The following is a 27,195-nucleotide window of genomic DNA, read 5'->3' as shown; positions in this document are numbered from 1 at the left end:
ATTTCACCACGACCCAGAATATATATACTTTATGGGGTCTTAGAGCAATATTTCGATGTGTGTCAAACGGAATGACAAAGTTAATATACCCCCCATCCTATGGTGGAAGGTATAAAAATGTGTTACTGAGTACGAATCTCTTTGGAATCGACTCTGTCCATAGGATAAAGTCTTAAATTCCAAGCCACGTAACAAAATCTGGTGCGATGCAATGCTTTTCAGAACAACAAAAGTGTGTTTAGTTGCCACCATTGTCAAATCCCAGAACGCGAAGTACAATCCCAAAAAGGAAATTTGGGGTTTATTTTCGTTTGATATATTGGGATTTATTTTAAAAATGCAAACGGTCCCAAAAATAAAATGAAGTTACACCCCAAAAACATAAAAAATTGGTGCTGTTGCTTGCATATAATTTTTGGGGTCGTTCACTTCATTTAGGCGCCCATATTTATAGTACCAACATTTTTATTATTCTAGTTTTTTTTGGGATAATTATTATGGACCTAACGACTCTTACCAGGTTGCTATAAATATTGATTAAAAGCTTGCTTCATATTAACTAGTACACTTCCTCTTATCATATACCATTTTATATACGAGTACTGATGAAGTTAACAAAAGGAGGGCTATAAAGAAGAACTATACATACACACGCACACTAACTGTTTGTTTATATCTCATGTTTTGGTATGAGATTGTTTAGCTGGGTTTTGCAGAATAACCGAATAACTTTGTTGTATACATGTTGTTGTTGTTGCTTTATTGCTATGACTCTTGCCATTTTTCGTAGGGAGGTGGAGTGTTCTTTCGCTAAACACGCCTTCTGGTAGGTTAGCTTTCAAACTTTGGATAGGGTTTTATGTGAGTGTGAGTAGTAGAATTTATATACACCCCAAAGTGCTTAGATTGCTTTGTATGTATTGGCGGTGGGTGGGATTTAGATTTGTATATATACACACACTTTAGCAATGTATAAGCAGGGCAAATATTGTATAGATATATTATTTATTTAGTCTGTTTTTTATGAAAAGAAGTATTTGGATATACTATGTAAGACTTTTATTACATTTACTTCCATTTATAAAAAAATAACTTCTAAGAAAGCATGAGATATATTGCAGAATATAGAACAAGCTAAGAAATGATTTGAGGAAGCATATTAAATAAAATAAATAAATTGCTAACTTATTTACACTGAAAAAATATTGTGATGCCAAAAAGTTTTTGTCCTTAAAATTTAAAAGCAAATTTTGTTTCGTTTAGAAGACGCATTTTTCTGGTGTATTGTTGTTTTTTTTTTGCTTGTCCAAAAATCAAGCAACTTATCAATGAAATCGTTTTGTACCTTTACCGGGAAAAAAAATATGTTTGAATAAGATCAATTTGACACTAATAATTCATAAAAATTCTACAAAACTGAAAATCGTTCAAAAATGGGAGATATATTCCAACACTTTTTAAGAGACTATTTTTGCTTGAAAGGTGTTATAATTTCTACTTGTAGTCAGTTTGAATTTGGAAAATTTAAGTTGAAATTAACAAGTTTGAAAGGACTTTGACAGCACATGAAAAAGAGTCAGAGAGAATAAAAACACAAGAGAACGAAACTGTGAAGCGAAACTGCGTCAGTAGGTGGCAGTCATGAGCAACATTTCTCTAATATCATACAGTTTTTGTCGGTGCTTCTCTCAAATATCATACAGTTTGCATCGGCGTCAGTTTTCTGCCGGCTTTACGAAACGTAAGGGAAATAGGCTTTACAACCTACTTTGTAGTAACAAATGTTCTTTTTTATAAATGTTTTCATTCCATTAAATTTTTTGGCAGACAATTTGAATTTATAAATGCCGATGCCTTTATAAACAATTTATCAAAACAGCGCTTCGACCGCAACGTCGGTACTACCAAAGCTGCATGCATTGTGCAACATCTAAACGGTTGACATTTGTTGTTTTTGTAGAAGAGAATTTTTCGTCCTCTTGTGTTTTTATTCTCTCTGAAAGAGTCAGAATCACGGTTGCCAGATTTTTTTCGAGAGAGATCACCAAAATTTCGAAATTATATCCCAAGTGAAATATTTTCCCCCATAAGAAATCCCCAAAGTAAAATTTATAAAATGTTTGTATACATCTAAATTTAATTCTATAAAAAAGAAAAACAATTTCACATTATCAAATTCTTTAAGAGGTAAGGACTTCAGAAAGTCGGTCAGGTGGTCACATGTTACAATTGATGTGTGTTTTGCAATAAAAATTGCCGCAAAATTTTGGATTGTCAATAACTTCTGAACCATTTCATATGTTGCCAAATAATTTCTCCCAATAAATTTGTTTATCCATAAGAACAGTGTGTTAAAATTTAGTGTTATATATCTTTGTAGTTCGGAAAATAGAGGTTAACCCTCTAATGCCCCATTTTTTTTTGCCAGCTGATTAAATTTTCAATGTTAGCGACACAAAAGCAAGACTACTAAGCAAAAAAATTTAAATCGTAAAATACAGCATATGCTACAAAGCCTCTTGAGTAGTTTCAAATAAGTTTTCTTTTTTATTTCGCCCATTTTTGTTGTCTTAAGATGTGTTTTACTAAAAGCTTCTTTATTAAATGAACGTCTTGGATATTAGAGGGTTAGCACCCAGAAAAAAAGTGTCTTCTAAACTAAAGGACAAAATGTTCATCAATTTAGTTTAGCCATTTTATTTCCATTAAGGTACATTTTTTTGAGAAATAATAAAATTTACTTGTTTCAGTAAAAAAATTCCTAAGCAGTTAGGAATTAACTAGAATAAGGCATGAAATTTTACTAATACTGTTTTCTACTGTTTGGGTATAAGAACTTACTACTGAAAAAGAAAATTTTATTCACCGATAACAAAGCATTCGTAAAAATAAACAAAAACCGAACTAAGTCCAAGTTTCCTGAAATTTAGTAAAATTTCCTATAAAATGATAATTTTAACTTCCTTTATTATAGAAAGCTTATCATACATATAAATAACACTTGGCATAGAAAAATATTTTAGTTCATTCATGCTAAGAAGTATTCAATCCTTTCAAAACTTAAGGAAACACACTCGTTAGAATATAGGAAATTTTCCTTCGTCTTCATTTTGGAATCTTCAATTAACAGGTAACATTCAGTGACGCTAACCTTTTGGGAAAAAATTGGTTTATGATTTTTTATATTTGTAGGTATTGAAATTGTAAAAGGACGACAAAATCGTAACGCAGCAACTTATTGAAAGTGAAAGGTACAAGAAGAAGAAAAATGCGGTTTACAGTTGATAACATTACATGGAAATTGGAAATAGTGGAATAATAAACTAATATTTCAAGGCCAGTCGATGTTGTTGGGTTTAAAAAAGTATATTTAATATATTAATAAAACATGTATTTTATAGAAGAAAAAAATGTTTATATAAATAACTGAATAAGTTGTATTTAAAAAAGAATGTAAGCAGTTCTAATTTTGAAGTAAACGGTTTACCACAAATATGTAAGATTTGTCCGAATGAATGAAAAAAGTTCAATAAAGTCATTCCATATATGAATTCAATTTAGTTAAATTTTTTTCACCCTGTAGTATAGTAGTACATAAATATAGGAAAATGTTAAATAATATATGGAATGCATTCTACCTAATTTGTACGAAAATCACAACGTTCAAACAAATAAAAATGACTTTGGAGCTATACGAAGTTCAACTTTCTTCACCATGAGTTCATTTTAACTTAAAGAAGGGGTCACTTTTTTTCTGGGTGTGATTTAGCTCCCAGTGACTTTTACTTGTTCCCAAATCTAAAAAAAGCGTTTTACCTCAAATGAAGATGCAATTACAGTTGTAAACCACTATTTTGAAGACCTTGAGGAAAACTATTTTAATCAAGGGATGGAATTGCTAGAAAAGTGTTGAACTAAGTGTATTGTAGTTTCAAGAGCTTATTTTGAAAAATAAAAATATTTTTGAAAGAAGTTTCCGAACCGCCCTCGTATGTTATATTAAAGCCAACAAAAAAATTATTAAAAAATCGTTTGCTTCTAAGTATTTTCACCCTTGTGATTTTTTTATACCCTGCGCCACACTGTGGAACAGGGAATTATAAGTTAGTGCATATGTTTGTAACACCCATTCTGTCTTTGGCAATAATGCTCAGGGTGGGTCCCTGAGTCGATATAACCATGTCCGTCTGTCCGTCCGTCTGTCTGTGAACACATTTTTGTGATCAAAGTCTAGGTCGCAATTTAAGTCCAATCGCCTTCAAATTTGGCACATGTTCCTAATTTGGGTCAGAGTAGAACCCTATTGATTTTGGAAGAAATCGGTTCAGATTTAGATATAGCTCCCATATATATCTTTCGCCCGATATGCACTGATATGGACCCAGCAGCCAGAGTTTTATGCCGATTTGCTTGAAATTTTGTGCAAACATAACACTTGGTCGTATAGTTAAGTGTGCAAAATTTGATTGAAATCGGTTCGGATTTAGATGTAGCTCCCATATATATCTTTCGCCCGATATGGACTTATATGTCCCCAGAAGCCAGATTTTTGGCCGAATTTGGTTGAAATTTTGCACTAGGAGTACAATTAGTAGTATAGTCAAGTGTGCAAAATTTGATTGAAATCGGTTCAGATTTAGATATAGCTCCCATATATATCGTTCGCCCGATATGGACTAATATGGTCCTAAAGCCGGAGTTTTGGCCCAATTTGGTTGAAATTTTACACAGGGAGTAGATTTAGCATTATAGCTATGCGTGCCAAATTTGGTTGAAGTCGATTCAGATTTAGATATAGCTCCCATATATATCTTTCGCCCGATATGCACTTATATGGACCCAGAAGCACAAGGAGTACAATTGGTAGTATAGTCATGTGTGTAAAATTTGATTGAAATCGGTTCAGATTTAGATATATCTCCCATATATATTTTTTCTGATTTCGACAAAAATGGTCAAAATACCACTGCTTAGTCGAAAAGTTGTAAAAATGACTCAAATTTTCCTTTATTTCTAATACAAAAATATCGAGCGATAAATCATAAATAAACTTTTGCGGAGTTTCCTTAAAATTGCTTCAGATTTTAATGTTTCCCATATTTTTTTACTAAAATTGTGTTCCACCCTAGTGTATTAGCTGACTTAAATTCTGAGTCTATATATTTTGTAGAAGTCTATCAAATTCTGTCCAGATCGAGTGATATTTAAATGTATGTATTTGGGACACACCTTTATATATAACCCCCAACACATTTGACGAATGTGATATGGTATAGAAAATTTAGATGTACAAAGTTGTGTAGGGTATAATATAGTCGGCCCCGCCCGACTGTAGACTTTCCTTACTTGTTTTTTGTTGATTTTTACAACTCAGCCGATAACCATGGAATTCAGAACACCACATTTTAATGTTTTTGGATTTGTAGCAATTAGTTCATTGGATGTAAATAGAAGATCCGAATTTGAATTTGATAACAAAATTATTTATAGATGCTAGTAGGCAGCGCCGGTGCAAATATATTCTGCTATGATAAAAAAAAAACAAAAAATCAAGAACACATGGAATATGTCCAGAAACATCGTATATATATTGTATAATATATTCTCCAAGAAGTTCCAGAAACAACAATAAAACCTTAAATGTTGAAACTGAAAAAAAAAAATCATTAGATTCATAAATAGCAAGTGCAAAAATCATGGTATTATTCTATTTAACAAATATTTTGATTTTTTTATAATTTAAAATCTTACTCCAAACATGTATGCAGACAAGCATTTGAATGTGTTACGTAACATAACATCCATTTAGGAGTATAGCTGCTTAAAAATGATAAGTCTTTTGCTATGGCCACACTGGGCAAATATTTGACAGAAACCAAAAACGAATCCGTCGCCACAGCTAAATCAGCAAACATTTTTAGCTCATATTGGATATATAACATCATGGTAGGATTATTTTCCAAAACCCGTATCCAGATATTAGGAAAATGGTTCTGGGAAAATGTTTGACACTTATTTTGGTCAAATATTTGCCTAGTGTGACCATAGCCTTTGTCTCATATTCACAAGTACCCGGTGCGTATAAGTGATGTTTTAGCCAAAACTCCAATGTTCATACGCACCCCAATACCATCGCCCGCAGTTACAGTTGAAATAAAACACTCCAGTTGTAATTACTTAATTTTCACATAAATTGTTGTTGTTTATTCATTTTTAATATTTATAATCCGATTTAATAAAATTAATTGATTTATTATACTTAATTTTATTCTTAAATTTCTTTGATGTTTTATTCTCATTTTTTTTCCTATATAATGCTGATGCTCATATTATGGGTATGTAATAAAGTGTGTGTGTGTGTGTTTTTTTATATTTCATAGTAATTAAAGGGATATTTTTATTAAATTTCTGTATAGTTTATGTATATAGAGAGAGATAGCTGAGGAAATAAATGTTGATAATAATATTAAACACTATCATAATTAATACTTAAACCCTACTTACTGCGATGATAATTGCGATGCATTAAAAGGTTTTATTAATTTTTTGTTTGTTTGTAATTTATAGATATTTGTATGTATGTATAACTATGGACTACATATATGTATGGGATTTTAGGGGGTTACCCTTTTTTATGTAAAAATGATTACATTATTTGTTTTTTATACAAGAAAACAATTTTGTTTTTTTGATAAAATATAAAAAAAAATAAAACAATGGAATAAACTAAAATTTAAACAAATTTTCAAACAAAAGGTAAAACCCTAAAGATTATATATGTTAAGGCATTAAATACCAATTAAAAAAATGGAAATTATTTGTTTTTTGATATACGTTTTTCTTATATTCTTTAAATCTGTGTTGCTTGGAAAAAAACCTAATTTTTTTTCCAACATCCCTAAAAAAACTTAAAACAAATAAGGCATGGATTTTTTTTTGGTTTTCTTAATAAGAAACTCAAAAATACTTAATTAAAAAAACTCATTTATAATTATTCTATATGTATATAGAAAGTTTACCAATTTTTGGTAATTTTCTTATTTTAGAAAAAAAAAAATAATAAAATATATTATATTATAATAAAAATAAAAATGAAATGCCATCTTTGGTAACTTAATTGAATTATTTGCTAATTATTTGATTTAATTTGAAATTTTAAACTACTCTAAAATCTAATAAATGTCGTGCAACATCATATATGTGCAACGTTTAACTGGGATTTTTATTACTTGGCGTCATGTCTCGAAAGTATTTTTTTTTTCTTTTTTTAATTTTTTTTATAAATTATTTTTATAGAACTTAATTTGCATGCAAAATTATTTGTCTGTTGTTTTTTTTTCTAGAATTAAATTTTTTTTTGTTTTATGTACCTAAAAATTGCAAAAGATTTTGTGTGATTTTTTTCTCATGGAATTTTTTAACAACTTTAAATTATTATGAATTATGATTTTTTTATTTCTAAAAAAAATTGGCTGGTTATATTTGTTGTTTTTTTTTTGTAAATTACTTTTTATAATTTACAAAAAATATTGATATGGTATTTCTAATTTTTAATTTATTAAAGTATATTTTTTATTTATTTATAAACAATATTGCCATTTTATTAATTAATTAAAATATTCATCACCATACTTTTAATCACGTTCTTCATATTTATGTACAAATGAATTTAATCCACTCAGTTGGGAACATTGATTAGTATCGTACAATGACATCTTGAGGCGTTTGCATTTAGCGCGACGATTCTTGAACCAAAATTGGACATTTTTACTTTCCAGACGGGGGAACTTTTGTCTGTAATTTAAAGAAAAGAAAATTATATTTATATAAAAAATAATTAATAAATAAAAATAAATTCAATAACTTTTGTTGCGGAAAGAAACCAAATAAAAAGCCTTTGACAAAGAACAAAAGCTCCTAATATTCTTTATCGCATCAAATTTGCGATACTAAATTCAATAACTTGAGGAAAGAAAAATTAATAAATAGGGAAAAAGCCCCTAATATTTCTTATTCCATGAAATTTTCGAAATTAAACTATTTTTTGGAGCCCCTTGGAAGAGCAAAATTCATCCGATTCGGTTGAAATTTGGTATATGGTCTCTAACACCTATGCAAAAATTGGTCCATATCGGTCAATAATTCTATGTAGCCCCGATTTAAACCGATCCCCAGATTTGACCTACGGAGATCTTGGAGGAGCAAAATTCATCCGATCCGGTTGAAATTTGGTACGTTGTGAAATTTGGTACATTGCGCTAGTATATTGCCGCTAACAACCATGCCAAACTTGGTCCGTATCGGTCTATAGTTATATATATAGCCGACCTTCCAAAAAAAATCTACCAAAATTTTATTTTTATAGAAAATTTTGTTACAGTTTTATTTATTTTATTTAAAAAAATAAATAAATAAACAATACAATATTTTGTCAAGATTTGATTTCTATAGAAAATTTTGTCAAAATTTTACTACAATACAAAATTTTTTCACGATTTTATTTCTATAGAAAATTTTGTCAAAATGTTATTTCTATAGAAAATTTTGTCAAAATTTTATTTCCAAAAAAAATTTTGTCAAATTGAATTATATACGTATTTAATCGGCCTTTATGTGTAATATATACCCCGTTTGGACTAACTTACAATTGAGAAGTCGGTGTTAAGAAGTTTTAAGATACCTTGCCATCGGCAAGTGTTACCGCAACCCAAGTAATTCGATTGTGGATGACAATCTTTAGTACAAGTTTCTATGCAGTCCATGGTGGAGGGTACATAAGATTCAGCCTGGCCGAACTTACGGCCGTATATATTTGTTTTTACTCACCTATAGGGCATTGTATTCAAATCCTCTGTATACTTCAAGATCAAGCTATGCGATGGATGTGTATTCATGGCAAACCATTGCTCCAATTTTGGCACCTCTGTCACTGGATCGATAAATGTACGATTACGCTTACGCCTCTCCTCACTGGAAATATTCGATAAATTGAGGCCACCACCAGCCATCAAGGGGTTAGGTTGCATGCCAGCAGCCGCCGCGGCAGCTGCTGCATGATGGGCAGCAGCAGCATGAGGATGAGCGGCAGCTGCAGCGGCTTGACCAAATCCTGGCATATAATGGCTCATATACATAAACGATTGAGAGAACATATTATTTGGCACCATGGGAAAGGGTAAATCTTTACGTTGGGCAGCCACCATGGGATTCGTCATGTCGGGTGAGGGTGATCGAAAACCATCTAAATGACTAACATCATTGTCATCATCATCGTCATCCATATCAAGATCTTCATCATCATCTTTGGACGAGTCAGCCTTGGGTGATGAGGGCCGTGAAACATTATGGGAATTATCCAATGATGTGTTGTTGTTATTGCTGCTGCCATTATTGTTGTTATTCAAAGAATTGGAAGAGTTATTATTGGCTTCACTGTCATTTTGGTGCTCATTCTCATCGTCCTCATTATTGCCTGCTGCTGTGGTATCAGTGGCATTACCCGATCCACTGGATCCATGACCTTCACCGTTATTGGTTTTCTCTTTACTATTGCTTGCAGAATCGTATTTTTCTCTATCCTCATAACCTCGTCCCGGGGAGGGATCATTATGGGAATCATTGAGATTTTCCGTTTTGGTTTCATTCTCATTTAGACTGGAATTTCTATTTTCCGTGTTGTGTATATCTTTGTTGTGTTCCTCATCGGGTGAACTCTGGTGACGTTCATGTATGGTCAACGATAGGGGCAGTTGGGGGGAATTAGGTCGACTTTGATCATCATCCAAATCATCTGAATGTTGCGACATGGTATCAATATCCTCCGATTTCAAACTCAAAGGACTTTTCATGAAATCATTGGATAACGATAGATTTCCCATACTAGAGCCAATCATTTGCTGTTGGCTACTCATGCTACCGGTACTACTGCCACCCGAAGTTTGCCCCAATTGGCTGTGTTGACCCAAATAGCCATTCATAGCCGCTTGCATAGCCCCAAAGCCACCACGCATTTCAGCTCGTTTTTGTGCTGCCCTAGCATTTTTGAACCAATACACAACATTATTCACATCCAAAGGCTTGCGACCCCGCCTCGATTCCAAGGCATTCAATTGCACCACATATGCCTGAATCTGTTGCCGGGATGGATGTGGATTTTCCTGAAACCATTTCTGTAGACGTGGCAATTCCATTTCAGGATCAAAACTTGTGCGCATACGTGTCTTCTGATTGGAGAATTGAGAATGCGATAAGCTGGCATGATGATGCATACTGGCATGCATGGCCGGATGTACCATCATATTGGCATGATGTGAACTTGGTGTACCGGGCAAAACGCTACCCGTATGATGACTATTGGAATCGTTGAGCAAAAGGGATTCACGTGATGCACTAATACTGCTGGGAACATTACCACCACTAACCGAAGAGGCAGCATGAAGACCTGCTTGTGCCGCTGCGGCAGCAGCAGCAGCAGCTGCCAGCGCTGCTGTACCCATATTATGTTCCATTTCATTATTCACTCCCGCTGGGGGTGCACCCATAAAGGGTAATAGTTTGGGTGTCATTGAGGCTTGAGGAGATAGTTGATTGGACCACCATTGGTCGAATTTACGGCGTAATTCTTCGGGCATATCACCGCCGGGAAAAGCAAAGGGATTTTGATATGAACTGCGGCAAATTTGTGAAAGGGTTACCTGAAACGGGAATAAGGAAAAAATGATATGAATGTGTTTTCGAGAAGGAACAATAAGTGCAGAATATAAAAAACCAAAGACAATGATGGGAAATTGGCATGCGTCACACCAAATGTTGCATTGACGGTGTTAGTTTCATACATGTTTGTAATTTTTTATTTGTTTTTCGTTTTTTTTTTTAAATGAAAAATTTAATTTTCTTAATGAAACATTGTTAAATTTTAGGCAACAACAAAAAAATTACATTTTCCCCTTTATGGAAATTTGTTTCCTGCACTTAATTTATTTTTATTTGCATTTTAATGCTATGTCAATACTTGTCGTATACGTGTTTGGTTCGATAAACGAAAAGTATGGACCTAACAACGTAAATGGTATGATGTGCTCAGTAGCCAATTTCCCATCTTCTTATGTGTATTGTCTTTGATAAAAACAAGTGTATGTTTTGTTTAGTTTTTTTATTTTGAGTTCTAGAGAAAATTATATTCAACCGGACAATCTCATCTTAAGTTATTCAGGGTTAGTGATTTGGCTTTGGATTTATTTTAAATTTGTCTAAGGGAAAATTAATTTTAGTTGATTTTAGCATAGATATGTGGTTTTGGATTTAGTTATGAATCACTTTACAAGTTTGACGAAAATTACAAAGGTTTTTTGATTTTACTTTTTCTAAGAATTTTACTGAGAATTTTTTTTTTATAATTTAAAAAAAAAAAATACGGCTTTTTTTACATTAGAAAAATTTTTGTAAAAATTATAAAAAAAATATTCTCAGTAAACTTCTTAAATTTTTTTTAATTATAAAACCTTGCAATTTTCTCAAAATTTTAAATTAGATCATAACTTATTTCAAAATAACATATCTTCGCTAAAATCAACTAAAATTAATTATTCCTTGAAATTTTTTTTTTAAAATTATAAAAAAACCAATTCTCAGTAAAATTCTTAGAAAATTTTTAAATTATATAACCTTGCAATTTTCCTCAACATTTTAAATTAATTCATAACTAAAGCCAAAATCACATATCTTGGCTAAAATCAACTAAAATTAATTATTCCTTGAACAATTTAAAATTAAATCCCAAGTCAAATCACTTGCTCCGAATAACCTAAGGTGGGACTGTTCGATTGTCCTTAATCTTCGTCCGAGGTCTAAAGTTTAGCTTTTAATTTTTATAATTTATATTCACTAAAAACTGTCAACGTAGATTTCACATGAGCAAGTTTTGTGATAGTACGTGAAAAAAATGTTTTGTGATATTTAAATCCTATTTATTATCACTTTTCAAATCAAAATCGCTAAAATGATTGATTACATATTTTATACGATGGACTAACTGTTCTATATTTTTGCTAAGACAATTATCATTATATGACGCCATAAAAATGACAAGTCATTTATACAACCCTATTGTATATAAAAATAAATAAATAACTGAATATTAGATCATGGGTTAGAAATTATTTTTTTTATTAAAAATTAATAAATTCCATTAAAAAAAAATAAATAAATAAAAACATTTGTGATATAAACATTAACTTCATAAAATAGAATTTTTCCACTATATCCGATGCAAATTACAGTTAGCATTTTTTTAATTTTAAAATCTGTTGAAATTTCAAACATACCAAAGAATTAAATGATACCACCTCTAATTATAAATCAAAATAGAAGTGGTTCTGCACGTAATCATAAACTTAATCACTTGGCAATTGCATTTGATACTTATTACCCATAGCCAACCATAGTCATTCCAGTAATGATGAGTCTCTACTTGGGTTTATTGTCATTGTCAGTACAGGGTTTAAGTGATTTTTTATTAGAAATCACCAAAAGCTTTAGATAGGTGATGAGTAGGTCTATTTCGAATTTTTGTTTTTGTTCATTGTTGCAGGTATTTGTTAGACGACTAACCCTTGATAAGAGTCTTATCTTCATAAGTGATTACAATTATTTCCTATTTGAAATTTATATTGAAAAAGCAAAGCGTTAACATATGAAGTAGTAGTAGGGAATCACAGCAATGCCATAAAATGGAATCGTTAATCTTTTTATCTATAATTTTTTGAAATCGCGGCGAAAATCCCTTTAAACCTTTGGTTATCTAAACTAACGATGACCAAGCATTATGTGGGGGAATTACTGGCTTAGTATGGTTGGAAACACGTAGTTTATGTATAAGAAGCTAATCTTTTATTTGGGTTCGAAAAATGTAGATTCAAATTAAAAACTGAATTGCTCGAAAAAAATTCAATTAAATGTAATATAAACAAAATAAATGTATATATTTGGATTAAAACTACCAACAAAATTATTATTAATATTAAAACTATAAAAAACTAAAATTGATATTAAACTAATTAAAGTCATTAAATTAAAGTTCAAAATTAAAATATAAATTAAACCCCAGCAAACCAAGCTGTGAACATTTCCTTTTTGGATCCAGAAGTGGAGCAAAATTGGCTCAGATGCAATGAATTTTACATTGACTTAGTTCTTCACATGTGATGTTACTTCAGAAATCTTTACAAAAATACATTTTGAATAATAATAGCAAATATTTTATCGTAAATTCAAAGCCTGCAGAAATGTATTGACAATACAGTAAAATATAGAAAATTTATATATTTTTGCGGAAGCTTTGAAAAACAAAGGATTTTTACATAGAACTTTTTTGATGTACATTAAAAGCAATGATTTAGGAAGAGATTCCAGATTTTTTGCTATGAAGATATTTTTAACTGTTTTCAATATGGCCAGAATATGTTTCTCTTTTGGTCTATACATTGTTTAATAATTAACTATAATGTTATGTTAAATTAATTAAATGGAATTAAAATTAAGATGCTATAGCCACAATGATACATCTTCCCAATTGGATTTCTTTGTTTGTTTTTTTTTTTGTTATTTTTTTATTTGCCTGGAATTCATCTCACATTAGTTGCGCTAGGTAAATAAAAATTTAAATATCCACTTTAAAATTCATGCGTCTTAGATTCTAAACAATTTGGTCCGTATTTTAAAACCCAATGATTTAAAGCAGTAAATATTCGGTACAAATAAAAGCTTTGGCCACCCAGGACCCTTCCTAGCTACAACATAATATAATTTAAACTTATTTCATATATAAAATATTTCTATTCTATTTAATTATTATATTACTGATTTATATTCTGATATCATTTTCTTATTTAACATCATTTATTTTAATACTGGTAAAATTTATAGTGATTAAATTTAGTGTAATCAATATTAAGTAAATTTTATATAAATATAAAATAAACATAATCAATGTTAAAATCCAAATAACTGAAGTATGTTAAAATTACTTAATTAAATTAAATGAATTAAAAAACATTAATTTCATTTTTACGTTTTTTACTTTAAGGTGAGTATTAAGCTCGGGTTTAGCCGCTAAAATTGCCATTTTTTCACGATTACTTTTCTTTAATAATACTTTTTAAGGAATACAAATTTTGTGAAAACTTGCTTTGGGCTATTCCCCATCAAGTTATAATAAAATCTGCAACAAATATGTATAATTTTATGCCTTTTTTTACTGATTATTTTTCACTTTAGTGAAAAAACTCGAACTTAATACCCACCTTTAGTTGACATTTTTTGTTTTATCCTTTTTATTTTTATTTAAATAGTTTCTACTTACAAAAAAAAAAAACATGTGTTAAATTTTCCCAATTTTTATGAATTTCTATACATTTTTATGTTGAATCTTATGTGTGGTCTTCATTCCAGGAATCGTAAATGTTTATAAATTTAATGAATGTTAGTTTACATATAATTTAATAAAAAATCTATAATTTTTACTTGATTTTTTAGTTTAAATTCCTTTATTTTTTATTTTATCCTATTTATTTACATTTTATGTAGTTTTTACTTTAAAGAAAATTATTATGGTTTGAATTGTCTGTGCCACACTGTGGAACAGGGTATTATAAGTTAGTGCATATGTTTGCAACACCCAAAAGGAGGCGAGATAGACACATGGTGTCTTTGGCAATATTGCTCAGGGCCGGCCCCTGAGTCGATCTAGCCATGTCCGTCTGTCCGTTCGTGTGTCAGTGAAAACATTTTTGTGATCAAAATCAAGATCGCAGTTTTAGTCCAATCGCCTTCAAATTTACCACAAGTTGCTGTTTTGGGTCAGAAAAGAACGCTATTGATTTTGGAAGAAATCGGTTCAGATTTAGATATAGCTCCCATATATATCTTTCGCCCGATATGGACTTATATGGCTCCAAGAGCCAGAGGTTTACACCAATTTTATTAAAATTTTTCACACAAAAAACAAGTAGTACTGTAGCCAAGTGTGTCATATTTTATTGAAATCGGTTCAGATTTAGATATAGCTCCCATATATAACTTTCGCCCGATGTAGACACATATAACCACAGAGACCAAAGTTTTATTACGATTTAGTTGAAACTTTGCTTAGGGAGTAGAATTAAGGTTCTTGATGTGCGTGCTAATTTTGGTTGAAATCGGTTCAGATTTAGGTATAGCTGCCATATACATCTTTCGCCCGATTTCCCGTAATATGACCATAGAGGTCAAAGTTGTAATTCGATTTACGGGAAATTTTGCACAGGAGTACAATTAACATTATAGCAATGAATATCAAAGTAGGTTGAAATCGGTTGAGATTTATATATAGCTTCCATATATATGATATTCCAATTTGGGGAAAAATGGCCAAAATACCCACATTTTCCTTAGAAAATCGCCACTGCTAAGTCGAAAACTTGTAAAAATGACACCAAATTTCCTATAATTCTAATACACATCTGTGGACCGATAAATCATAAATACAATATTGCAAAGTCGCCTCAAAATTGGTTCAGATTTAAATGTTTCCCATATATTTTTACTAACATTGTGATCCACCCCGGGACATTAGCAGACTAAAATTTTAGGTCTATCGATTTCGTAGAAGTCTAACAAATTTTTGTCCAGATCGGGTCAGATTTATATATATATATATATATATATATATATATATATATATATATATATATATATATATATATATATATATATATATATATATATATATATATATATATATATATATATATATATATATATATATATATATATATATATATATATATATATGTATATGGGAACATACACTTTTATACATAGCACATAACAAATTTGAAGGATTTGATATAGTATCGAAAATGTGGATCTACAAAGTGCTGCAGGGTATAATATAGTCGGCCACGCACGACTTTAGATTTTTCTTATTTATTTATTTTTATACCCACCACCATAGAATGGTGACGGGGGTATAATAAGTTTGTCATTTCGTTTGTAACACATCGAAATATCGATTTCCGACTATATAAAGTATATATATTTTTGATCAGGGAGAAATTTTAAGGCGATATAACGATGTCCGTCTGTCCGTCTGTCTGTCTGTCTGTTGTAATCACGCTACAGTCTTCAATAATGAAGCAATCGTGCTGAAATTTTGCACAAACTCGTCTTTTGTCTGCAGGCAGGTCAAGTTCGAAGATGGGCTATATCGGTCCAGGTTTTGATATAGTCCCCATATAAACCGACCTCCCGATTTGGGGTCTTGGGCTTATAGAAATCGTAGTTTTTATCCAATTTGCCTGAAATTTGAAATCTAGAGGTATTTTATGACCACAAATACGTGTGCCAAAAATGTTGAGTATCGGTCCATATTTTAGTATAGCCCCCATATAGACCGATCTCCCGATTTTACTTCTTGGCCTTATAGAAACCGCTGTTTTTATTCAATTTATCTGAAATTGGAAATCTAGAGATATTGTAGGACCACAAATACGTGTACCAAAAATTGTGAGTATCGGTCCATGTTTTGGTATGGTCCCCATATAAAACGACCTTCCGATTTGGGGTCTTGGGCTTATAGAAACCGTAGTTTTTATCCAATTTGTCTGAAATTGGAAATCTAGAGGTATTTTAGGACCATAAAGAGGTGTGCCGAAAATGGTGAGTATCGGTCCATATTTCGGTATAGCCCCCATATAGTCCGATTTCCCGACTTTACTTCTTGGGCTTCTAGAATCCGAAGTTTTTATCCTATCTGCCTGAAATTGGAAATCTAGAGGTATTTTCGGGTCATAAAGAGGTGTGCCGAAAACGGTGAGTACCGGTAGTATAGCCCCCATAAGAACGATCTCCCGATTTAACTCCTTGGGTTTCTAGAAACCATAGTTTTTATCTGATTTGCCTGAAATTGTAAATATTCTGGTATTTTAGGCTCACAAAAACGTGTATCGGATTAAGTTTTTATCGATCCAGTTGATAATGCCTCCACATAGACCGACTTCACTTCTTGAGTGTGTAGAAGGCGTACTGATCATGAAAATTGCTTGAAACTCAATGTAAAATTTTCAGATTTTACTTCTACAGATTTAAGATTTCAAATCAAGACGTTATTTTATAATTTTCTTACACACTTACAAGAGATGTTAATGATTCCTCTAAAACTCAAACAAAAATGGTTCTTATAAATCCAGAATCTGATATAGTCCTCATAGGTGAAATCTTTAAATTTATCTTCGGGAAGTGTCCTCAAGTCCTCAAGCCCTCCTGAAATTTCAAAGGAAACCCTAATATTTGGTTCATGGTGGTGGGTATTTAAGATTCGGCCCGGCCGAACTCAGTGCTGTATATACTTGTTTTGATTTAGTATTGCTCAATTTTCTATTTTTTTCCTTTTTATTACAAAAATATTATGTTATAAATTGTCCCAATTTTTTTATTTATTTTTATGAGTTTAATATTCATACTATTTTATTTTATTGATTTTATTTGCATTTTATATAATTTTTACGTTAAAGAAAATTATATTTTAAATTGTCTAAATTTTTCTGAATTTCTATACATTATAAACATTTTTTATATTGAATCTCATGTTTGGCCTTCATTTCAGGAATCATACATATGATTATGTTATATTATAATATTAAAATATAAATATTTATTAAAAATTTTATGTTTTGAAATCACGCTAATTTGTGACGTGTATACATTTGTACCGTATACCCAAATGTTAATGGCAATAACATTATTTTTATGGCTTAGCGAATCCCAACCACTTGAGAATTTTATTAAAGCTCCAAAAGGAGGTAAAATTCCAATATATACCATTATAGTATACAACACCCCATCATAGATTGCATGGTGGTGAAGGGTTTACTGTGATTTTTATGGCGTCTATTTAGTTTTTGAGGTGTCAATTGGTTTACTCAATATTATTGTTATTATTACTATTGTTACTATTATTATTATTGATATATTAACCTTATAGTAGATATTGATATCAAAATGGAGCTGGTAGCAGTGAGTTAATGGTTATCGATTGTTTTGCGAATATAGATCAATTAGGAGGCCAATGGATTTTTAAATTTAAAGGAATACCATTTAGAGTCCAATAAAAACATTTCTTTATTTTATTTTCTTAATTGGCATTTTAAATCAGTATATGGACATGCAGAGAATTTAAGGACTCTGATATATTATTCATTTTTTTCTAATTTAGTATTTAAAATTTTTTATGTATCCTCAAAAAAAAAAAAAAAAAAAAAAAAAAACAAACGAATGACTACCAAACGCATTTCTATATCATGATACCAAATATTTTAAAAGCAGTGTTATATCATAATTGGCATCTAAAATATATTTTTATTTTTTAAATAAGAATTTTTGTTACGACCATTTTTATTTTTGCTGGGAAAAATACATATCTTGTTATTTTTATTTTCACAGTCCTCATTGTTTTCATTATTATTTCTCACCGTGTGTGGGTATAACACGTCATAACCTCTTCAATCTATAATGACTGGCCTTTATCATAGCATGTGAAGAGTTATTAGTTTAGGGATTAAATATGGCTGTGGGATTAACAATGAATTTTACCCATTGATTTGTATTGAGTTTGTCCATGTTATTTTCCCCATACTCTTTTACGTTGTTTTGTTTTCTTGTTCTCGTTGTGTTTTTCTTCATAAAGCTTTGTCAATAGGTATTAGCGATATGCATGAAATGAAGCTAACAACGATTGATTGTGCAAAATATGGCCAACGAGGATGACACAAATCACCAAAATGTCTGATATCAAATGATTTATATTCCAAATCAATACGTAATTTCCATTTTGACATTGAATTGTGAATAGTTTTGGATAATATTGAGTATTTTCGAATGATATACCACACAACATATATTGTAGAAAATATTTTATGAAAAAAAAATCGAAGAATTTTTGCCGGAATTTTTAAAACAAAAAATTATTATTATTTTTTTTTTTTTTCAAAATATATAGAAAATAAAAAAAATGTTATGTTAACACAAATTTTTTCTTCGAAATAAAAAATTTTCTTATTTATGTCTTTAATAAATTTTTCTTCAACTTGATTATAAATATTAACTCATTTGTACTAAGTCACCAAACAACTTTCAAATCAACACACATTTTTTTTCATTGTAAGAAGGGTTTTAGACGATGCAATAATTGCATGCAATAATTGCACGCAATTCTTGTTTGTAGGCAAACGGGGTAGAGAAGCAAAGGGGGTAGAAAAAATTTCATGTTTTCCGTTCCTCTTGCAATTTTTTGACATTTCTGAAACTTGAAATTTCAAGCGATTGCATGAAAAATTTCAACGTATAAATGCTGAAGTTTTTAAGAAGCAACTTTAAAAGAGAATACAAAAAATTGCACGCAACCAATTGCATCGTCTAAAACCCCTCTAAGTTTATTGAAAAAAAAAATGTGTCAGCATAATTAAATTAGTTTGTTACATAAATTTAATTTGGAATTATAGATTTTGTAGCTAGATCTATAAAAATTATTATGAAACAAGTATATACGGCCGTAAGTTCGGCCAGGCCGAAGCTTATGTACCCTCCATCATGGATTGCGTAGAAACTTCATCTAAACACTGCCATCCACAATCGAATTACTTAAGTTGCGGTAACGCTTGCCGATGGCAAGGTATCTTAAAACCTCCTAACACCATCTTCTAAATTGTATGTAAGTCCATACGTGGTATATATTAAATCAAAAAAGATCGATCCAATACGTATATAATTCAGTTTAACAAAGTAGACATAAAATTTTGACAAAATTTTCTACAGAAATACAATTTTAACAAAATTTTCTATAGAAATAAAATTTTCACAAAATTTTCTATAGAAATAAAAATTTTGACAAAATTTTCTATAGAAAGAAAATTTTGACAAAAATTTCTACAGAAAAAAAAATTTAACAAAATTTTCTATAGAAATAAACTTTTGACAAAATTTTCTATAGAAATAAAATTTTGACAATGTTGAAAATTTTATTATGAACCGAATAAAATTTTAACAAAATTTTCTCTAGAAATAAAATTTTGACAAAATTTTCTATAGAAATAAAATTTTGACAAAATTTTCTATAGAAATAAAATTTTGGTAGATTATTTTTGGCTCTAGTGGCAACCATGATTATGAACCGATATGGACCAATTTTTGTGTGATTGGACCAATTTTGGTATGGTTGTTAGCGACCATATACTAACACCACGTGTCTAATTTGAACCGGATCGGATGAATTTTGCTCCTCCAAGAGGCTCCGGAGGTCAAATCTGGAGAATGTTTTATATGGGGGCTATATATAATTATGGACCGATATGGACCAATACTGGCACGGTTGTTAAAGATCATATACTAACACAATGTTCCAAACTACAGCCGGATTGGATGAAATTTGCTTCTCTTGGAGACTTCGCAAGCCAAATCTGATGATCGGTTTATATGGGGGCTATATACAATTATGAACCGATGTGGACCAATTTTAGCATGGTTGTTAGAGACCATATACCAATATCATGTACCAAATTTCAGGCGGATCGGATGAAATTTGCTTCTCTTTGAGGCTCCGCAAGCCAAATCTGGGGATCGGCTTATATGGGGGCTGTATATAATTATTGACCGATGTGGACCAATTTTTGCATGGTTGTTAGAGACCATATATCAACACCATGTACCAAATTTCAGCCGGATCGGATGAAATTTGCTTCTCTTTTAGGCTCCGCAAGCCAAATCTGGGGATCGGTTTATATGGGGGCTATATATAATTATGGACCGTTGTGGACCAATTTTTGTATGGTTGTTAGAGACCATACACCAACACCATGTACCAAATTTCAGCCGGATCGGATGAAATTTGCTTCTCTTTTAGGCTCCGCAAGCCAAATCTGGGGATCGGTTTATATGGGGGCTATATATAATTATGGACCGATATGGACCAATTTGTGCATGGTTGTTAGAGACCATATACTAACACTATATACCAAATTTCAGCCGGATCGGATGAAATATGCTTCTGTTAGAAGCTCCACAAGACAAATCTGAGGGTCCCTTTATATGGGGGCTATACGTAAAAGTGAACCGATATGGCCCATTTTCAATACCATCCGACCTACATCGATAACAACTACTTGTGTAAAGTTTCAAGCCGATAGCTTGTTTCGTTCGGAAGTTAGCGTGATTTCAACAGACGGACGGACGGACGGACGGACATGCTTAGATCGACTCAGAATTTCACCACGGCCCAGAATATATATACTTTTTGGGGTCTTAGAGCAATATTTCGATGTGTTACAAACGGAATGACAAAGTTAATATACCCCCATCCTATGATGGAGGGTATAAAAATATGAATATATTTTCTCATTCTCGAATTAATGGCTTAAGGCCTTAGCGCGGTGCTCTATATAAGATACATGAATTCCAGACAGACGCACGGACAATGCAATTTTAAAAAGGATTAAATCGGAACTTTTTTTAATAAACATTGCATTTTTATTAGTGGCCTCTTTGTGCTGAAATTTTGTAGAAAAATTTGAAGAAAATGTAGAAATGTTTTTTTAATATTTATTGTTTGACGATTTAATGTAGCGAAATTAAGGAATTTTTCAGCAAAAAAAAAATTAACACCTTTTACTATAGGATAACAAATTTCTAAAAATTATATACAGTGAAACATCTGAACGGTGGACACTGACGGTCGCCTAAATTTTGTCCACATTTGGAAGGTGTTCACTTATGAGAGGTTAATTTTAATTTGTTAATATAGCAAACATCCCCAGACAACTGTCCACGTTTGGGAGGTTTTCGGTTTTCAGAGTGTACAGGTTTGAGAGGTTTCACTGCACTTATATTTTATTTATATTTTTAAATTTAATATAACATAAATAGGTTGAAAAAATATCCCAGCTAAAAACGTCTCTATAGGATAAGAAATTTCCAAAAATTATATAAATTTTTAATCTGAAAAAATTTTAGATGATTTAACGGTTTTCCGTCAGTCTATCCATATATCCCTCCGCTGTAATCATTGCAAATTTTGAAGATTTTAGAAAAAAATAAAAATCTACTACTGACTTTTCCATTATTTAAAGTTTCTTTTTTTTGCGGTTGCGTCTTTTGACTTTTTGTTGAAGAATTACACAGAGTATATCTAATACAGTCAATGATATAATTGCTTATTTATTAAGATTGTAAAAGAACTCACAACGATCCCTTCCACTGAATGAAATGTTAAAATTCCATTTTTTTAGATATTTTAATATTATTTCTTTGAAACGATTTCCCTTTGCAAAATTTCCACAAATTAAATTTTCATAGAATTTAAGCTACAAAATACAAATCAAGTCAAAGCCCACACCCATAACCAAAAAATTGTCTCAAAGTTTAAAAGACAATCTAACATACATATGGTGATTGTAGTTGTTTTGCGATGGTCTGGGTTATTTGGCTTAATTTAAGAGGTTTAACGTCGACAAGATGAACTTTTTGTATAAATCCCAAAAACAGCCCAAACCAGAGTAACACAATTCACAAAAGCAAAAACAAAAAGCATAATTTATAAGATTTTAATTAGAAGGATAAAAATTTTTCGTGTAGATGTCTACTGTTTTAGGATTTTAATCCTTAAAATTGTCTCAATGTATGGGTAACCATACAGATAGATGTAAATGTGTGCATTCATGTTTCTGGGTATGAGAGGAAAAAAAAAAACAAAAACTTACCTCATCCAGTGGACAACCGGTTGAACGCAAGACCGCATGTGACTGTAATACAAGCAACTTTAAGAGTTTGTCCTTTATTTCACCAAATGGAGAAGGTTTACAGCGTAATATAACAATACGCAATGTGACCACCGATGTCAATTCACCAATGATATCACTGACAGGAACTACTGGATTATCGGATATATGCTCCAATGGTATGGGCTTCCAATTTTTTATGATTAAGGAACCTAAAAAGAAATTAAAATAGAAAATATATGAAAAAAAATATTTTTTCGATAATAACTTATATTTTCATAGTTTATTTTTTTAATATATTCCGTTTCCCTTCTCTTACCTCTTGCCGTTGATGCTGTCTCTTGTGAATAACCTAATCTTTGTAGGGCCGTTTGTACTATTTCCGACCAAGGAGTGGTCGCTGCCACAATCACATAGCTATCTGTTTCCACATTTGGCCTTCGTTTCCAAGGACTTCGTTGATCTATGGATAGGGATGCCTGCAGAGAGTGCACCGATTCCACGACACAATGCAATGGTAAAGATTTTGCTGTAATTATACAAGAAATTTGCAACGATTAATTTAGAAAATTAAAAATCATACGATTTATTTTTAAGGCAAGAAAAATTAGACCTTCTTCTTTGGTTAAATCCATTTTGACAAATTATAGATTGATTAATCGATGATATATAGATAATTTGAAAAAAAAAAATCAAACATGAAAACATTATATAAAGTATGAAAAAACATATTGAATTTTTAAAACCAATATTTCACAATATAAAAAAAAAAAAACAGAACCAAATTGAGTAAAAATCTCTTTCTCCAACTGTAGTCAATAGAAGAAGAATTATCTTCCATCATGACAAGGCAACGTCACCAACATCGATAGTGACAAACACAAGATATATTCATAAGCGTAGGAAGGCCTCTGGGGAGGGGGCTTAGACCCCCCCAGACAAATTTTAGCCCCCCCCAGAATTTTAAAACCTATTTACGATTTTCCATTTTTATAAAAAATAAACAAGCCCAGCCAAAAAAGCGTCGCCAAAAAAGTAATGAAAATGATATTTTTGGATCCGGAAGTGGTGCAAAATTGGCGAAGAAGGGATGGATTTAACAGCAATTTCAACAGCCGTTGCACTGAATTTGCATCACTTCTTTAGGTGTGATCCGAATTCAATGTTTTGAATGTAAATTAAAAAATTCTGTTATATTTTGTTAAATAAATAATTTTTATAATTTTTAATGGATTCTAATGATTGTCAAATATCAAATATTTTCAAAAATTCACAAGTTTTTCAGATTGGATTTAGAATTTTTTTTGACAAAATTCAAACTATTTGTACCGTATTATGAATCCTTACTTCGTTTTTAAGGTATTTGAAACAAAAAAGTTAAAATTTCCCATTATAAGTATGAAAAAACCTAGTTATAAAAAATTGAATTTAAAGAACTTCCTGAGTAGTTAAAATAAAGAACATCATTGGGAGTACATCTTCTGGAAGTGCTTTTAAAGTTGTGTCTTTGGAAGAACTTCCACATTTTTTTGCTGGGAAATGTGTGGAACTACTTTTACTTGCTTTATTATAAATTAATTTTCGAGTTATTTTGATGTCTAATTTTTTTATTCATTTTTATGAAATAAAACATTAATTGAAATATAAATAAATGAAATATAAATTTTTAGGTAGGGGGGCTATAGCCCCCCCCCCCCCTAGGAAAATTGTCTAGCTACGCTAATGGATATATTTGGTTAATATTTTGAATATAGCTATTTACAAGAAAGTACAAAACTTGTATTTTGCCCTTTTAGCTCTAATTTAGCAGAAAAGTTCACACTTTCATTTAATTTAATGAAATATCAAGCATATCCGTTCGACTTCAGATATTGGCCTCATAAAATTTTTTTTGAAAATTAAAAATATTTTCCCCCGCTCATTTCAATAAAGAGACAGGCAAAACGCTTTCAAATTCCTTTAAATTCACATATTTTTTCAAATTCAATTTTCTCTGAAAACTCTCCAAAACCAAAGGTTAAAACTTAAAATTGTTCATAAATGTTTAATGTATAATACCGCTCTGATGGTACCTCATACCTCATATGGCTTTGGTATTTTTAATCCCTATCACATCATCAGTACTGAATAATAATAATGCAATGTCCTCTTTAGGTAATTTAACATACATACATACACACGCATATCATTGATTACAAAAACATTTACATTTACATTTACATCATGCAAAATGCGTAATTTTTAATTCATTCACACAATCCGATGATTTCTGTAAAGCTTTTTGTGCATAACATATTTTTACCTATAACTGATTTAACGCATATTTTCAATCTTTTTCATATGACAAAACCATTGTAAGATGATTATGGCAATTGATTTAATTTTTTTGAAAAATTTAAAAATTAAATGTTAAACCACAATAATAATAATAAAGGCAATTAAGGATTTCTATATAAAAAAGTTTTTTTTTTTTTTTTAAATTTCTTTATTGTAAGGAATAGTTTCAGGACATAAAAACTAATTAAAATAAAATGAATGAATGTAAATTAAATTCTACAAAACTAATTTAAATAAAAATAATATAAAAGTAAATTAAAAATAAAATAAAAGATAAAACTAAAATTACAATAAAAATTCTAAATTAAATTTATATTAATTGAATTTTATTTAAACATTTATAGTTCACTTATAAATTCCTTCTATTATTTTCATTTTATTTCATTTAAATTTCAGCTTTTATTCAATTTCCCAGCAAAAAAATTGGAAGTTCTTCTATAGGCACAACTTTAAAAGCACTTCAAAAAATGTCCTCCCCAAGATGTTCTTTATTTTAACTTCATAGGAAGTTCATTAGAGTCAATTTTTTATAACTGGCTTTTTTCATATTATTAATGGGAAATTTATTTTGTTTTATTTCAAATAGGTTAAAAACAAATTAAGAATTTATAAAATGGTACAAATACAAAAAATTCTAAATATATTCTAGAAAAATTGCGAATTTTTGAAAATATTTGATGCCAAACGTTCCAGGCTTGCGTTAGACTGCATTAAAAATCATAAAAATTTAAAAAAAAATGTTTATTTGTCAAAATATCACAAAATTTCTTAATTCACATCCAAAACACTGAATTCGCATCACACCTTAAGAAGTGATGCGAATTTAGTGCACCGGCTGTTGAAAAGGAGGGACATCCGTCCAATGACAAGCCCATGTTAAATTCATCGCTTCTGTGCCAATTTTGCACCACTTCCGGATCAAAAAAAAAAAAAAAAAAATTCACCACTTTTTTGCTGGGTTATTTTACGTAAGTCAATTTTAATTTGTTTTAACTTATTTAATTAATATCATTATTTTTTTAAAATCAATGCAATTTACAAAAAAATATTTGATTTAAATAATAAAAAAATTAAATTGAATTCAATTTAAATTAGGTTAGGTAAAGTTATATAAAATAAAATTAAAATCGATTAAATTTTAATTAAGAATAAAATTCGATTCCTGCTTCGACCGAACACCAAAAAGTTTTTCAGCGGTGGATTATCCCACCTCAGTAATGCTGGTGACATTTCTGAGGGTTTCAAAGCTTCTCTAAGTGGTTTCACTGCAATGTGGAACGCCGTTCGGATTCCGCTTTAAAAAGGAGGTCCCTTGTCATTGAGATTAATATGGAATCGGGCAGCACTCATTGATAAGAAAGAAGTTCACCAATGTGGTATCACAATGGACTGAATAGTCTAAGTGAACCTGAAATATCGGGCTGCCACCTAACCTAACCTAACCTAAGAATGAAATTTAAATTAAAGTAAAAAACATTTCATTTCATTTAAATTTTAGTTTTAATTCAATTTAATTATACTTTAATTATTTTGTTTAATTAATATTTAGAGTCCACTTGTAAATTTCTTACACTATTTTATTTTATTTTTCATTTAGTTTTTTAACTTTAATTCAATTTAGTTGTACGTGAATTCATTTTAGTTTTTTAATTGATTTAATTAATATTAATTTTGTTATTTTTTCATTTAAAAAATAAATTGCCACTATTTGTTCTAAAATTTAAATGATAAAAAAGGAATGTACATTAAATTAAACAGTTTCAGATAAATTAAAAAAAAAGTTAAAATCAATTAAAGTTAGATTTAATTTGAAACTAAAATTTAAATTAAAATAGAAATCATAACTAAAATTAAAATGAAGGTAACTAAAACTAAAAATAAAACTGAAAATTTAAATTAAAATAAAAATCATAATTAAAGTTAAATTAAACTTAAATTTTAATTAAAATATAAATCTTAACTCAATTTAAAATAAAACTAACACTAAAATTTAAATTAAAATATAATAATTTATAATAATTTAAATTAAATTTAGGATTGAATTTAAATTTAAATT

General features: G+C 30.1%; 1 protein-coding gene across 2 annotated transcripts in view; it reads right to left on the bottom strand.

Annotated features, from left to right (window-relative positions):
• Positions 1-7,431: 7,431 nt before the first annotated feature.
• dve (SATB1_N and homeodomain domain-containing protein dve) overlaps positions 7,432-27,195 on the bottom strand; it is a 360,655-nt gene continuing 340,891 nt past the window's right edge. For both annotated transcript variants that reach the window (XM_075310609.1, XM_075310610.1), the window contains 4 exons: positions 23,122-23,331; positions 22,785-23,014; positions 8,827-10,694; positions 7,432-7,794 (listed from right to left, as the gene is read on the bottom strand). In XM_075310609.1, coding sequence (XP_075166724.1) covers positions 7,635-7,794; positions 8,827-10,694; positions 22,785-23,014; positions 23,122-23,331 — 2,468 coding nt within the window. In that variant the 3' untranslated portion in view covers positions 7,432-7,634. The remainder of the gene's footprint in view (positions 7,795-8,826; positions 10,695-22,784; positions 23,015-23,121; positions 23,332-27,195) is intronic.

Source organism: Haematobia irritans, chromosome 5 (assembly GCF_050003625.1).
Source record: "Haematobia irritans isolate KBUSLIRL chromosome 5, ASM5000362v1, whole genome shotgun sequence".
NCBI lineage: Eukaryota > Metazoa > Arthropoda > Insecta > Diptera > Muscidae > Haematobia > Haematobia irritans.
The sequence above is the reverse complement of the archived record's forward strand: the minus strand, read 5'-3'. Positions and strand labels throughout refer to the sequence as shown.